General features: G+C 41.6%; 1 protein-coding gene across 1 annotated transcript in view; it reads right to left on the reverse strand.

Moving 5' to 3' along the window:
- Positions 1-17,409, reverse strand: part of DIP-delta (Dpr-interacting protein delta) — a 941,119-nt gene that overhangs the window by 321,581 nt on the left and 602,129 nt on the right. Inside the window, exon 6 of the mRNA XM_068229868.1 lies at positions 7,031-7,093. Within this exon, the coding sequence (XP_068085969.1) occupies positions 7,031-7,093 (63 nt within the window). The remainder of the gene's footprint in view (positions 1-7,030; positions 7,094-17,409) is intronic.

Here is a 17,409-nt window from a genome sequence, read left to right on the forward strand (position 1 = left end):
CACTGGTATAATGAGGCAATAATAATAATAATAATAATAATAATAATAATAATAATAATAACGAAGTATTTTATTAATAATAAGGTTAATAATAATCTGTTTAGTTGACGACATTAAAGCGATGATTTAAATTAGAATATTTATATAAATTGAGACGTACTCTGACTATTTAAAGCTGATCGTAAAATTTAATTTATTCTTAGACAGCCACGGGGTATTTATTTCTTCAGAATGCTTCATGAGATCGAAAACAATAATATGGAAATAAAAGTAAAGACTTAGGACGAGATAATAAAGCATGTTGTTGAGATATTAATTTTGCTGAAGTGATTGTCGAAATGCCGAAAATGTCCAGTTCAATTGTGATAATGTGGAATTGAATCCATACGGCGAATGTGGTGCATGATGGCTAATTGTATTGAAATGGAATGAATTAACCATGTGGTGACTACTAGGGTACACGTTGGTCATTTATGATAATAATAATACGATTATATATACTCAACAACAAATTAAAGATGTGCTTGCTATAATTTAGGGTTTGGTTTCATGCCTTTGTGCATGTATTATCTGAATTTATCCTTGATTGTACGCGGCTTTGGCTGATCGTGATCTTTTGTTCTCTCATTATGTGTCTATATTCATTGCTATGAGTCACGTATCGTCATTGTAGGGTCATCTACAAAATCTGAGGGCTCGTGATATAATAATGAAATTAATAATAATAATAAAAAACCCGTATGGCAATAACTTATTTCCGTAAATTTTGAGGAGATGGCGTGTTTGTGACGTATTTTTAGATATGTGAATTTGATTTCATGTTATTCATGTGGATTTTCAGGACTCGGTGCGTATTCACGTAGCCAGAGATTCTGATTTTTGCCGAACTCAGGACCTTTGTTATTTTTTATAGTTATGCTGTATATTTCCAAATAAGGATTTATTATTATAAATGAGAAATTTTATTGATTATTTAATTGAATACGATCGAGCGAAATATCAGAAAAGGGGGAATAAAACAAAGAATCTGAATAAAAAGGAAATACAAGAATTTGAAATGTAAGATCTGAGAGTAAATCTCTTGAGATGTGTAGGAAAATAATGGATAATTGATTCAAGTGTAAAGTGTTGCAAAGAAATTGAGTTGTAGGGAATAATAAACAAAATCCCAATAAATTTATTAATGTGAGTAGGATAAAAGTCTCGTAATTAAAATTGAATAATTCAATAAGTATAAATTGTGACATAATGTTGAGAATAGGAGTAAACGTTGCCCATAATTTGTTATGAACTAGAGAGGTAACTTATGACTTAAATGAGATAATTAGGAGACTTACGAAGCCTGTAGTATTTAAATTGTTGCTGATTGTAAATCAAGACGTAGTGTAAATATACAGTAGTATAGGCATGATGTAGGACATGAATTAAATAATGTTCTAATTTGTAAATGGATATAAATAAAATAATTAATACAAATGAGGAGATTGATATGATACGCTACACGGTAAAATGAACTGTTCTGAAGTTAGAGAGCTCGATTTCTAGGAAGAAATGTATCACTGAAAATTAATATATTTAATTTGAATCCAATATTGTTAAGTGAGTATTACGAACTTTCTCTAATGTGGAAATTTTGATTCTACAGTTATTTCGATTCACCATCGATACCTGGAGAAAAGTAATTGATGATAAGAAATTAAATTTTGATTACAATGTAAATCCAAGAAAGGAAGTTCAAGAAGCATCTGCTGGTAAATATATCTATTTCTTTTTATTGTGAGAAATGGAATAAGAGATTTTGTATGAAAATGATGTCGAGAATTTTCTATGTTGTTAATAAATGTTCATTGTTGTCTTTTGTGTATTTTACTGTGCAAGCAGTCCCCTATCCTGTCACCAGTGCCCTGCGAATATAAATTATTAAACGATAATGTCCCGATATAGCGAACGTTCCACCCTTGGGACTCTCATGCAGCCGGCTGAGCGATCCCGGAAAAGGGGACAAGTTCTAGTCAGATAAATGCATTTATTTAATTTCTTGCTACTGGTTTAACGTCTGACTAACATATTGAAGGGACTTTTGTGTGCTTCCGAATTTGCCAAGTATGGACTACATAGAACTTAAGGGCCTTTCTTTTCTTCTCTTCCCAAAACCTTTTCATTCTTTCGCTTCTCATTCTTCTCTGCACTTCAGAAATGATCCGTTCGGGCCTCCATTTTAGTGGTTTCCCTTCATATGAATTCTCTTCTATTGTGGATCATCTGTAGTGCAGTTCCAACTTGTTCCGCATCCCTCTTGACCTCTTCTACCCACTTGGTGGTGGCCTTTAACCCCCATGACGTACTTGAAGATCTTTTTGGTCAGTTGTTTTTCATCCATTCTTACTAGTTGTCCGTACGTTTATTAAGATACAGCCCCATCATTTGACTGGCGTGAAAAATTATTTTAATTCCTCTACACAGAGTATAATATGCCGATCCCGTGGTGTAAGTGTAGCGTGCCTGCCTCTTAGAGGCTGGGGGATCGGTTCCCAGCCAGGTCAGGAATTTTTACCTGTATGTGAGGGCTGGTACGAGTTTCACTCCGCCTACGTGATTAGAATTGTGGAGCTATCTGACGGTGATATAGCTGCCTCGGTCTAGAAAGCCGTCGTGCTGGCCACACGGCACCTCGTAATCTGCACGCGTTCGGGTTGAGCAGTGGTCCCTTGGCAGGCCAAGGCCCTTCAGGGCTGTAGTGCCATGGGGTTCGATTCGGTTACATAGAGTATAATTGAATAGAAAGGATTCCTAGAAATTTTGCTCTTCCAGCATTTTTGTTATCATGTGAAATATTTTATTTCAATTTGAGATTAGAATAAACACTTTCTAGACTTACGACTATGTATTTATAAATACTAGTAGTGTTATATAACCAGTAAAACTTACTCGAATGTTAAGAGTTACTCATGAAGTCCGTAGTAGAGACTATAAGTGTAATTTGAAGCAAAAAACTTAAAGGAAATCACAAGAAATGAATTGTATTCACTCGGCAGTATAGTTGAGTCAGCGAATTAGTAATGATCTGCCTATAATAGGTATTTGGGAGAAAGAAAAATTTGCTTCCTGGTTACTGGCAGCGCCCTGAAGACATACGCCATCAAAATAATGTCCTATTCGAAAAATTTGAAACCAAGGTTGAAAATTTGATGTTTATAGTTCAGGTAGTATTTAATGATGAACGACTTACGGGCTTTGTTGATATAGTGTGTGTTTCTGTATTCCCATTAAAAACTTGGAGGGCTTTCAGTGGGGATCAAGACGGTTAAGTTTAGCATATGAACTTGTGATCGGAAACGTACCGTCTTCTCGCGATCCGCACCCATTAGCGCCCAGAAAAAAAATGTTCCTACTTGAATGATATTTTCATTAATTTGTGATGGTTAGGGTATATGAATTGGGAAAATAACACAATATTTTCAAACAAGAATTTATTTTACGAGATATTAGCTGATACCATATGGTATCACTGGGCGGTTACACTGCTATCATTGTACAGGGTACAATAAATTGTTAATATTGTTCCAACCTGTTGACACAGCTCACTGACTATGGTATGTAGCAAAACATGTTACGCATAAGCCTACATTACACTTCAGACACATTGTTCTGCCGAATGACTTGCACCCTTCATTGGCACATCTTCTCCTATTGCAGTTTGCAACAAAGTGATTGAGTCCATTAAATCTCAAAGCTGGCATTGTATTTCGGGCAAAACTTACTCTCTCGAGAATCTTTTGTGGGACACAATTGCGTTTTAGATACACCTGAACAACTTCTCTACGGAAGTCAAGTTGTGATGGTCCCTTGTAGTCAGGAGGAGGGCAGGGAACATCAACACGTTCTAAGTCACCGTCAATCCATTCATAAATAGCTGGATTGGCTAATATTTCTAGAATCCACTCAGGAGCTTGTTTTTCAGGTTGTTGTTGTTGTTGTTGTTGTTGTCGCTGCTGCTGTTGTTGATTTTTCTCCGTAGGCTGCATGGATGGTGAGAAAGTACTAGAGGAATTTTCAAGGGGTTCATCATCTCCTCCAATACGTTCGTTGTTTGCTAAGCGTGTTTCAGCTGCAGCACGCAGCTGACGTCCAGTTAGGTTATGAACCATTCCTCCCTCATCTTCATTGCCTCAATCTTCATCTATGTCAACATTACCATCCGGTGGTTCAATGAAAATATCCTCATTCTGATGTCCTAACTCATCGTCTGCTTCCAATATATCCATCACTTCTGATAAGGTCAGTCCACCCCTAGAATAATAAAAGATAAATATGTAGTCAACTACATTTAGCACATAAGTAACCTTCGAATGTACGATATAATATTTTAGAAATTACTGTATCAACGGCTTGATATCATAAACGCCCAGTGATACCATATGGTATCACGCACTTAGAGGCATTGCTGTGTTGTCACAAATAACATTGTAGAAATTCAAATGTTACAGAAGGTTTCTTTGGTTCATCGTCAATGTTATAATATACTGATTAGAAAGGAATAATAGATAATAAGGGCAATATTATACTTACACGTATCGAACGTTCATGATTTGCACTCCAGAGAATCACACCTGAATTCATGCAAGCGCTCCCGCCAACAAACCAGTCGTAAGTGTCGGAAGCTTCTTCAGGCGCATGCGTCACTTCAAGCCAAAGAACGTATAAAGCTCCAACTAAACCCCTCTTGCGACTCAAGCCAGTACCAGCTCAGTTAAACTTCTACTGTCTCCTGATACCATATGGTATCAGTGGGCGCTAATGGGTTTTAAACCACCACGGCACACGTTCAAATCCCCCGCATTTTCGGCGCCACTGACTAGAGTACATACGTTATTGAACGATCATGTGATGTACCATACCCCTACAGGGTGGATGATCCCCATTTCCCACGGCGGATCCTTTTCACTGATGAAGCAAAGTTCACGAGGGAAGGTATTTTAAATTCCCGTAACAGTCATGTTGAAAATCCGCATGCTTGCGCGCCCCCATGCGTTTCAGCAACGATGTAGTGTAAACATTTGGCCAGGGTTCCTGAATGGATGTGCGACTGGGACATACCTTCTTCTACGAAATTTCATGGGTGCCGCGTACTTAGTATTCCTTGAAGACGTACTGCATGAGTTCTTAGTCGATGTGCCACTGAATGTGCGTCAAGACATGCGGTTTCAGCACGATGGCGCACCACCTCATTTTTCACTTGCGGTCCGAGATAAACAGCACCAAAGATTTGGGCAACAGTGGATAGGTCGTGATGGCCCGATTGTTTGGCCTCCACGTTCACCCGACTTGACACCTCTAGACTACTACCTATGGGGTCACATGAACACCTTAATTTACGGGACCTCTGTGGAGTCCGAGGAAGTCCTTCTGGTGCTGGTTATGGCTACGGCGGATCTTAGAGGATCAGGAATTGGTGATCGTGCGTACGAAAACATGGTACGGAGGTACCGTGTCTGTGTTGACGTCGGTGTTCGTCACATCGAGACCCATCAGTAATTGGACCCAAACGACAAGCAGCAGTAGTCGGACAGAGTGCCGAAAATGCGGGAGCTGTGAACGTGTGCTGTGGTGGTTTTCTACTACGGGTTGCGGGAAGACGGTATGTTTCCAGACACAAGTTCCTATGATAAACTTAACCGTCTTTGTCCCCACTGCAAGCCCTCGAAGTTTGTAATGGGAATTTCAGAAAGACCACGTACATTACAGCATTTTCCAGTGTGAAAATATCTGCTTTTTGTACGTAAAACGTTTTCGTACAACATGTCACTAATAAACAGGTATTACAGAGAGTAAACCAGAAAACAGAACTGCAGTTTTACAACCAATTCTGAAAGGTGAAAGTGAAGGTCGCAGAAGAGTAGGCAAGAGGCAAACATGATGCCTTAAAATAGTGAAGACTGTGCGGGCATCTAAAACACTGAAGAACTATGCAGTGCCACTGAAGATAGTAGAGTACATCCGTTGCTGATCGCAAAGTCCGAGAGAGACTGCACAGGGAACGTAAAAGAATTTGTTTAATATTGTTATACTCGTTAATGTAATGCGGGATGCCTGGCCGGGACACAAAGGGCGCACTCGTTTCACCTGGGTACTGTTCCTCATTAGCAAGTTTGTATTCACTCAGGCTACACTAGGAATGACTTACAAGATAATTATTGTGGAAAAATGCAGCTGAATGTAATCCTAACCACTCGATTCGATCTAATGCCAAGGTTTTACATAGTAGAAAAAGGCTCATCTCTGCTTAGGTAACATCATGTGTATAGTAAAACACAAATACTATAGAGAAGATATCTCTCTGAACGTTACTTTTACCTAAACTATTCTATCAATATCGACGAAGAGTTTCTCATAAGCCATAGTGATAACTTTAGATATATTCGTGTATTTTACTATTTCACAGCAATATTTAATGCTTGCTGAAGACAACGCCCTAGGTGTGGCTCAGTTTTGGCAAAACTCCATCTAGATGTACAGTAAATTTGGTCTATTTTCTTTTGTCTGTTAATTTTTGTAAATAGTTTAATTATTACTTTATTTTCAACTGTATGATTAAGTATGCTTCTGACACGAGTAAATAAATAAATAAATAAATAAATAAATTGAACTACCCGAATGTATAACTAATCCTCCTGGGCGGTAGCCAGCTTACCACTCAATGAGACGACTCGTGGTGCAGACGATTTCCAATAATTATTCTTTGAGACCAACTGAGACAGAAAGGTTCCGAGAGCATTATTAATGCCATCTAAATATGTAGATTCAATACATTTGTAATAGCTTAGCTTAAAACTATTTAGTAAGTGAAGTAGAGCATGTGTTTTCATCGTGTAAAATGTCAGACATACCAGGACGAATGATCCAAGGTTGAATTGCAATTGGTTATGTCGTTTCCCCCCATACTTTTTACTTTTACGGCCAAACTCTACTGTGAACTATGAGCTCTAGAGAGACATTCTCGGCAAGAATCATGCTAAAGAATTCTACTCACCCTCTTTGCTCGCACCACTGCGGACCTCTGTGGCTTTAGGTGGTGATGACGGCATTGGGATTTCTGAAATTAAAAATTGTAGAGATTATCAGAATGATCTATAAATACATTTATTTACAGTAGAAAAATATATGAGAATACTTGTATTTCTAATGGTACTAGGAGAGAGAAGCAAACTTTTGATTTATCGTGTGTGCCGGTATATCGAGTCACTTGAATAGAACTTTATCATTTTATCATGTGTTTATGCGTGAAAGTATTTGTTAATACAATGTGGATCATTTCCGGTAGAAGATTCCATATTTTGCGATCTAAATTGATTCCAGACGGAATAAAATATATACAGGGTGGTTGGAAACAACGTGAACCGGATGTATGAGCGTTAGAGGGTTGGTCATACTGATGAATAATATAAAATAAATAATTGAATATCTCTCGCCGTTGTCGTTTTATCACGTGATAAATTTATCCAATCACGTTGCTTCACTTCACTGCTGAATTCAAATGGGCTTTGCGAGGCGGTGTTGCAAAATCTGCACGAGGCTGAAGACCGGCTTGATATACATGCCGAGAAGTCAGCATCATTAGACGTTGTCAGCATCAAACATAAACACACCGTGAGTTTGAGCAGTACGTTCTATGGTGCGATACTGTGAGTTCGGAAGCCCGGGTTCAAATCTCTCCCACAGTGAAGTTTCCTTCTTCGTTTGGTGCTCTTAAGAGGATTCATGACTGAAATGTTGCCATTTTGGACCAAAAAATCGAATATTCAATTTTAAAAAATCCCCCAATTCTTTCTCATTCAAGCCCCATTATCACTTTTTCTCTAACGCCATTTTTAAATCTCTAAATTCAGGGTAAAAAAGGTAGCGGCACGGCGAATATAAAACAAGCTCACGTTGTCAGAAAATATTGGCTTCAAAGTTTTTTTCGGACCACCATATCAATACTCCCGCCTAGGCTGTGCGTAAGAGAAGACAGAAGTCTGAGGGAATAACCTAGAGTCCAGAGCAGTTTTAATGCAAGTACATTTCTTAACATTTTCAATTGCATTTTTCCAGCTTAAAATATTATCATCTCATTGCCATGTTTAAAATGATCCTTGAGACAGATTCACCCAAAGTTTTCTTATAATATTTCAATTTTGAAAGTACATTAGTTCTGCATTTTATTATCTGTTGAATATGACTTTCATATTTTAGCTCCTAAAATTGCAACAAACAGAGTTTTGCCCATTATATGAATAATGAAAAGTTGAAAAACTTATATCCCAATAGATTATGTCGTCCGAAAAACCCACAGGTATTATTAAGTATATGTGTATTTTTGACAAGGCCAGTGCGGCCAGTGTCCAGTATTCGGGAGATAGTAGGTTCGAACCCCACTGTCGGCAGCCCTGAAAATGGTTTTCCGTGGTTTCCCATTTTCACACCAGGCAAATGCTGGGGCTGTACCTTAATTAAGGCCACGGCCGCCTCCTTCCCACTCCTAGCCCTTCCCTGTCCCATCGTCGCCATAAGACCTATCTGTGTCGGTGCGACGTAAAGCAACTAGCATAATAAATATATATTTTTGACAAGAATATCAAATTATAACCCAAAAATAATTAAAACCGTGCCGCAAGCAGCATTTTCAATGCAATATATAAACATCATTATTTGTTAATGACAAATTAACCAACCAACTTCAAATTGTTAATCTTGTTAATATGTGCTTTAAAAAAATGTGATTGTAATAAGTGGTTCGATATTTTCGTGACTACTTATATTTTTACATGGCCGAGAAATCAACCCTGTGCACAACCAACAGGGGGTCTGCCACTTCACAGCCTGTTTGGTGGCTGCCTTTTTTGTCGGGGATGGTCCTCTAGCCTTTAAGGATCCCTCCTCTTCCTACAAGGCAGTAGGTTGCTACTGTTAACCTTAGTTGCCAGGTGCCCCTTCCACCAGTTCCACCGTACCAACACATTTTATTTCCGTCTTCACTGCCGTTGAGGTCTTTATCGTAACCCTGGTTAGGGCCCATTACATGGTACTATCGCCCGAGGCAGGTGACCCCAAGGTTTCTTAAAGAGGTGTTACTCTTCTACCACACGCTATTGGTCCTGACTTCTGATAGACACAGCCTGGCTACTACTATTACTAAAGTGTTTTCATTCCTCCCCTGAAGGGGGAGGCGGGCCTCTTAGACCGTGACTTCTACCACACGCTATTGGTCCTGACTTCTGATAGACACAGCCTGGCTACTACTATTACTAAAGTGTTTTCATTCCTCCCCTGAAGGGGGAGGCGGGCCTCTTAGACGGTAACGCCGCCTCTCAGGCCGGGAGATTTGTTACGGTGAAGGAGATACTCGGAGATGGTGAGGGGGTTGGCGGCCGTGGCCTACATCAGGAACTTAGTGCCTTAGTGCAGGAGAACGGAAAACCACGGAAAACTATTCTCAGGACAGCCGACGGTTGGGGCCAGCCGTGAGGTCCAGCCCTGTCCCGTCTCCCGAATGCAGAGGCGTATAGCCACGGTAGAGCCGTGGTCACCCCTCCTCTGCTCGGTGCCGGTCAGAGTGCAGAGTTGTCGGACTACGGACCAGCCGTGGTCACCTACGGACCGAAACCCACTCTCCATCTACCGACCCAGAGCGTGGCTTCTTCAACAGGGGTCTAGGTTGGATGCATGGGAACGAAAAGTGCTGGGGAAGATATATGGTGCAGTATTCGAAAAGAATTAGGACCAACAAAGAACTGTATGAACTCTATAATAACCTGTCAATAACTGCAGATGTAGAGGTTAAAAGGTCACGGTGGTTGGGACTTGTGCAGCGAATGGAGGAACAGCCAGTGCCGAGGAAGGTGATGCTCCTCAAGCCCGAGAGAAATCGTTCAGTGGAACGACCAAGATTTCGATGGCTGGACGATGTAGAGGCGGATTTTAGAAGACTAGGATAACGGAACTGGAGAAGGCTGGCCGCTTCCAGAGACGACTGGAGGAGAGAAGGCCCTTGTCCTTCAAGGCCTGTAGCACCGGGTAAGTAAGTAATACGTGGTAAATTGAAGAAATTCAAAATTTCAGTCAGACTTTCGTTAAGCGGATCTGAAGCCACGTGGAGATTAAGTCACAGCGGCTAATAAAATAAGAAAGACGCAAGACATCGAATTAATTTTTCAAATTACTTATCAGTGTGACCAACTTTATAAACTTCATATGCCCGGTTTACATTGATTCCAACCACAATGTATATGTCTGTCCGTCTAGCGTTCGATCCCCATCTCAGAGGTTGGTCGAATCCTCAAATAACATCACCAAGAAGGGTTGTGCGGTAATAAAGAAATCGCAAACACCAATGTCAGTCCCAGAATGAGGCGTTCTAATGAGTATTGGGGTACTTTGCCATTGCTTTCCTCACTGGGTCAGAAAGAGCTATTGCAGCACAACTGACCCTCCGACTAATACCTTTCGTATTACTCAGCACCACCCTTGCCTCAGCAGCATCAAGCGAGTTGGCCATGCGGTTCTAGTCGCATTCCACCGTCGGCAGCCCTGATATTTTTCAGTGGTTTCCCATTTTCACACCAGGCACATTCTGGGGATGTACATTAAGGCCACGGCCTCTTCCTCCGTCCTAATCCTTTCCCATCGCTGCGTCATGCGAAGCCTTCAATATGTTAGTGCGACTGTAAACCACTAGGGAAAAAGAAAAAAAAAAGACTCAGCCGCTTTCATACTGTCACAGCATTAAATTATACTGCCAAGAGCCGGATGCAAATATACTGCATCGATCAATAAACAGTAAAAGGCTGGGTTAAATATTTAGAGTGTTTAAAATCAGATCCATTTATGACTCAAAATCAACCACATATCTATCTTTCTTAATCCGTTTACCCTCCAGGGTTGTTTTTTTCCTCAGACTCAGCGAGTGATCCCATCTCGGCCGCCTAAAGGGCAGAGTCCTGGAGCGCGAGACTTTGGGTCGGGGGAAACAACTGGGAGGAGGACCAGTAAGTCACCCAGGTGACCTCATTTGCCATGCTGAAGTGGGGCCTTACGGGGGGATGGGGACATTGGAAGGGATAGACAAGGAAGAGGGAAAGAAGCGGTCGTGGCAGTAATTTAGGTACCATCCCGGCATTTGCCTGGAGGAGAAGTGAGAAACCACGGAAATCCACTTCGAGGATGGATGAGGTGGAAATCGAACCCACCTCTACTCAGTTGACCTCCCGAGGCTGAGTGTACCCCGTTCCAGTCCTCGTACCACTTTTCAAATTTCGTGGCAGAGCAGGGAATCGAGCCCGGGCCTCCCAGGGTTGGCAGCTAATCACACTAACCATTACACACACACCACAGAAGCGGACATTATCTACCTATCAATTATTATGGTGGCAGCTGTCAATTTGACAGAGTAGTGGCATTATGGTTAACAGCACCGTATGTAAATTCTAACCAATTTGTGCTGGAACTGGGTGTGAACTGGGAGTGAATGAAGTGTTAGGTGCTACCAGAATTAACCTGCAGTTGAAATGGGAAACAACGACAAAAATCTCTTCTGCTTCCTATTCTCTTCTGAAGACTAGTGCGTGGCCTCTTTATAAATAAAATTACAAAATGAACACTCTTCCATTTTGGAAATGATTATACTACCTTGCACCATTATTTTAATTCTAGAATATGGAAATAAGTAAGTTAAGTGAAAAATGTACCGAGCGATTTGGCTGTGTGGTTAGGGGCGCGCAGCTGTGAGCTTGCATCCGGGAGATAGTGGGTTCTAACCCCACTGTCGGCAGCCCTGAAGATGGTTTTTCGTTGTTTCTAATTTTCACACCTGGAAAATCCCGGGGTTGTACATTAATTAAGCCCAAGGCCGATTTCCTCCCACTCCCAGGCCTTTCTTCTTCCATCGTCGTCATAAGTCCTATCTGTGACGGTGCGACGTAAAGCAAATAGCAAAAAAGTAATAAACATATATTTAGAGCCCCAATTTTTAGGCAGTAATATCTTAGAATTCAAACTGATGATGATGATAAATGATGATGAGGATGATGATGATGATGATGCTTGTTGTTTAAAAGGGCCTAACATCTAGATAAGCGGCCCCTAATGGTACGAAATGTGACGAAATGCAATGGCAATTTAAAAGTCCAAAATTCATCCACTGACTAGAATTTTAAACTTGATGGTGAAGAATGAAAGGATAAATATGAATTCAAAATAATCAAGGTCATCTCACAATACTGAAAGTTAAAAATAATTCCAAATTCGATCCACTGGCTAGAATTCAGTAAAGATGACAATGAACAATGATTATGAACATAAAACAATCAGTGGGTCTGACCCGCAATGCCTCACCTTTGCAGGAACTATATTGAAAAATTAGTATTACTGTCCAAGGAACAACTTACAAAGTACAAGTCTGAATCGATGATTCTTGTTGCCCAAGGGGGTCCAAAATCAAGATTAACAGCCCCTCGTAATGGTACTTATTGCTAGTAAAGTAGAATCAAAGCATTTCTCAAGTTGCGGTACTAATTAAGAGTAACGTAGACTCGCGATGTTCGAAACTTTATGGTACTGCCCACAAGTATTGTACGTCACACAGGTAACGCAGACCTATGGTGTTCCTCACATAGGTGTACTAATCATGGGGACTCATACTATCCCATTGTGCTCCTTACGTAGTGGGTACTAATCACAGGCAACGCAGACCCACAGTGTCGCTCATATAGTGCTACTAATTACAGGCTACGCCCAGATCCGTGGTGTTTCTCACATAATGGTACTAATCACAGGCAACGTAAGCCCGTGGTGTTCCGCATATAGTGGTACAAATCACGGGTAATGTAAACCCACAGTGAAGCCCGCTGTACTGCTACTACACACAAATCTATTGTGTACCTAACATACATAGTGATGGTACTCGCAAGTAAAGGCGACCCATGGTTTTCCCCACGTGACGCTACTAATTACAAGTAGTTTCATGGGTCTAATTCAATCATCCATTGGTCGCCCCTTTAAGTCACCTGTTACGACAGGCATGGGATAACGTGGGTATATTCTTCATCTGCGCCCCCCACCCACAGCGGGTAGAAAAAGAAGAAGGGATACCTCACTTCGAAAAATGAAGTAATGACAAAGAAAGGTAAGGGCCACGAAGGGCGTGAAAATGAAAGACTCCCTAGGCCTCGAATGCTCTAATACAATCAGGGCCGGAAAAAAGCAAGAGTTGACCAAGGGAGGTCGGACAGGATAGATGAAAGTGAGGCGATTGGCAAAAGTAAGTGGAAGCAATGCCAGGACTGAGCTAAGGGCCCCGTAATCGTCAAGTTGAGAGCCACTGGGGCCCCTATTAGTCGCCTATTACTACAGTCACGGAATACCGTGGGTGTATTCTTCATTTGCGTCCCCCACCCACAGGCGGTAGAATGCAAACTAATGTTAATAGTAGAAGGTATTGTTACATAACTTCCAAGAGTTTTAATAGGTCGGGCCCCTACTGTTTATGCAAATATCATAGCAGATCTGTTGTCCGGCAAGCCTATACTTGTTATTCACTTCATGAAGCTTGCATTCTAAGACAGGAGTACTAATTTGTAAGAGCTCGAGGGCCACATTGGGAACCTTAGGCATGATCGCGAATCGCACTTAAATAATAGGCAATTTTTCGCAAAGTTATGCAAATAGAACAGAGGTACCGGTATGATATAATATGCATAGTAAAACTGAAATGATTTAATTTTTAAATGCTTAAAACACTATTTTATAATGGCATAAAAGAGTTAAATTTAAAACAAACACTGTTATACCCAGGGCAATTGAATTCCGAAGAAGAGCTCCAAACAATGTCAGTTCATTTAAATTACTCGTAATATTTAACAAATAACAAAAAGGAAAATAAAATACCTAATAATGTACACCAGTGTCCAAAAGTAAAGCTTAAGTTAAGAGTAAGTAGGACAACAGGAAATAGACCGCAAATCGAACGAGATATGCACCTACCAACCTTACGTGTTCGCTCTGTATAGGAAAGGAGTGTTCCCTGGTTTGATTAGCTGCGGAACTGCACGGTAAACACAGCCAGTCCTGCGCCCCATAATCCCTGTCGTGTTTGTCCTGTTATAGTGTGCGGAGTGTAGCCTCGTTGTGAACGTGACAACATAATGGCACAACGACGCCATTTGGAGCCCGTTTTGCAGGGTAGAATATTCGGACGCCTGGAAGCAGGCCATACACAGACCGAAGTCGCCGTATCCATGAATGTGCCACAAAGTGTCATTTCCAGACTTTGGAGATGATTTCGAGACACAGGAGATGTTAATCGTTGGCCAGTACCAGGTCGACCACGGGTAACTACCCCACAGCAGGACCGATATTATCTGGCCTTAACCGCTCGATGAAATCGGAGAGCACCTGCAAGACAATTGTCGCCGGAGCTTGCAGCCGTCTCAGGGGTTGCCGTTTCCCGGCAAACTGTGTACCGGTGGCTCAGAACAGCAGGGCTGTTTGCTCGACGTCCAGCGGCGTGCGTCCCGCTCATTCCAACACAGAGACGGGCTCGTTTACTGTGGAGCCGTCAACATCGAAACTGGATCATTAATGAATGGAGGCATGTGCTCTTTACTGATAAATCCCGCTTCAGTTTGCAGAACGATTCCAGTCGCACATTAATCTAGAGAGAACCGGGTAACCGATACAACCACAGGAACATCGTGGAACGGGAACAGTATGGTGGTGGTGGCGTCATGGTGTGGGGCGGCACCATGTTGAATGGCCGTACGGACCTGACCATCTTCATGGGTGGTCCGAGGAACACTGTTAACGTTCGAAGATACAGGGATGAGGTACTGAGACCACATGTTCGACTCTTCAGAGGTGCGGTTGGTCCAGACTTCCTCTTAATGGATGATACTTCCCGACGTCGTCGTGTTGCTCTGGTAGATGAATTTCTGGCTTGGGTAAATATTCATCACATGGACTGGCCAGCGAGGTCTGCGGCTCTGAATCCTATAGAACATGCCTTTGTTGCATTGGGGAGGTGAATTGCATCCCGTCAGCCTCCACCAAGGACCCTCTAAGACTTCGCATTGCCCTATCGGAGGAATGGGATCGACTGCCACAAGAGCTCTTGGACCATCTGATAGAGAGCATGCTACGTCGCTGCGAAGCATGTGCGGCCGTTAGGGGTAACCATACACCCTATTAACAGCATATTTTGTTGTGACAGACATTGCCAAGTTTTGTTAGTTGTTATAAAAGGTGTGCGGTAGCTATCAGAACCTTTCTGACACTTTCTTTTTTTCTTACAAGTTGTGTGGTATCTGGTGTGTGAGTCTGCTTCCGTTTGTTCAGCAATTCGTCTGACATTCCTATCAGGTGGTATGGCCTGGATTAATGAATATGCTTAACTTTTGGACACTAGTGTAGTCAAAACTAAACTTAAAGAAGGACAATTTAGTGGGAGTAGTGTGAAGGGAAGAATGGTATACACCTTTAAAAGCCTAAAATCCCAGCAATGTACTTGTAGGTGTACTTCCCAAAAATACCTTCGAGTGTGCAAGTACTACGTACCAGCCAGTACTACCAATGAGAGAAGAATTGAAACCGCTTCTTACATCAATGTCAATTACAGTATTTCTTGGTATTCACTGCATCTATATTGCATAAAATATCGACAGTGAGGTTGGCATGGACTTTGGAGTTCAAGATTTGGTATGGAGTCCATAGTAAGTTTTTGTAATGGTCGAGTCTCAGCACTGGAATTTGTGAGGGCTCACTTTCCGCCAAAATTTTGATTACATTTTAAAATAAAAAGTAATCTATTCCGACCAAATGAATGCTTAAAAACACGAAATAATATTAAAGAATGAATTAGTTCTAACTTAGGTCTATAAAGGGTATAAAAATGAATACATTTTCGAACGAGCTATGGAATATATTTTGTAAATTGTCTTGACATTTTAACAAAAATTAGAAAGCCCTTGCGGGCCGCCCTTATGAAACCACTTTTCTTGCCTATACATACCTTAACATCCGGGCTCTAAGAAATATTAATGAACGTAGGTTTTCGTGGCTCATTTTTTTAACATAAAGAATCCAGTTCATTTATTTCTATGAAATATTATTGCGTTATTTGTCCGGTTAGGAATATATCGTTGTTTTATAGGCAGATGATTTTAGCTGCCTATGGAGAATGACTACCTAGCAGAGAGGAGAATGGTCAACTTAATAAAAAATACTAATAAAATAAAAAAATAATAAAAAATACTGTTATGTATTCAATACATCGGCAGCATGAATCGCAAATGAATAAATTTTATATGTTCTCGAAACTCGGGACACCATTCTGAGGCCCAGAACATTTCTCTTAAATCTGATAAAAGTGAGTGGGGTTCTCTGTCAGTGTTTCGGTAGTAATACCACACCTTGGCAAATGCATTTTCAAAAAATGAAAAATGGCGACCCAAGCATGAGAGAGGGCTGGGATTGTAAAGGTAGTGGCCGTGGCCTTATTTAACGTATAGCCCCAGCATTTGCCTGGTTAAAAATGGGGAAACCACGGAAAACCATTTTCAGGCTGCCGATGGTAGGATTTAAATTTGCCGTCTTCCGACGGCAAGGACACAGCTATGCGACGGTAATCGCACCGCCAGCTCGCTCCGTGGCCAATTTCTGTCCGGTTGAGGTGTAAATTAAGTACGTCACGGTTAACCATCTGCAATTCTTATCAATTGGTGCAAGGATTGTGAGAGAATTGGGGGGTAGCCAACGTGTTAGGTGTTAACTAGCATTAACCTGCAGTCGAAATGAGAAACGGACGAAGAACATAAAAGTTGTGAAGACTCAACCCTGACAAAATAAACTTAAATGATAAGGTAGCGTGCCTCCCTCTTACCTGGAGGACCCGAGTTCGATTCCCGGTCAGGTCAGGGATTTTTACGTGGACCTGAGGGCTGGTTCGAGGTCCACTCAGCCAACGTGATTAGAACTGAGGAGCTATCTGACGGTGAGATAGGGCCCCGGTCTCGAAAGCCAAGAATAACGGCCGAGAGGATTCGTCGTGCTTACCACACGACACCTCGCAATCTGCAGGCCTTTGGGTTGAGCAGCGGTCGCTTGGTAGGCCAAGGCCCTTCAAGGGCTATAGTGCCATGGGGGGGGGGATAAGCACAAGGCTCTGAATGGAGCCAACACAATAACATCACCCGGGGTAGTGGTGGTTGTTGGATTATTGATAAAACAACAAGAGCAGATCTGGAGTTAAGGGGCCGAACTGAGTAGCTCAGACGGCTTAGGCGCTGGCCTTCTGAACCAAACTTGGCAGGTTCAATCCTGGCTCAGTCCGGTGGTATTTGAGAGTGGTTAAGTACCTCAGCCTCGTGCCGAAAGATTTCC

This window comes from Anabrus simplex, chromosome 1, assembly GCF_040414725.1.
Source record: "Anabrus simplex isolate iqAnaSimp1 chromosome 1, ASM4041472v1, whole genome shotgun sequence".
Classification (NCBI taxonomy): domain Eukaryota; kingdom Metazoa; phylum Arthropoda; class Insecta; order Orthoptera; family Tettigoniidae; genus Anabrus; species Anabrus simplex.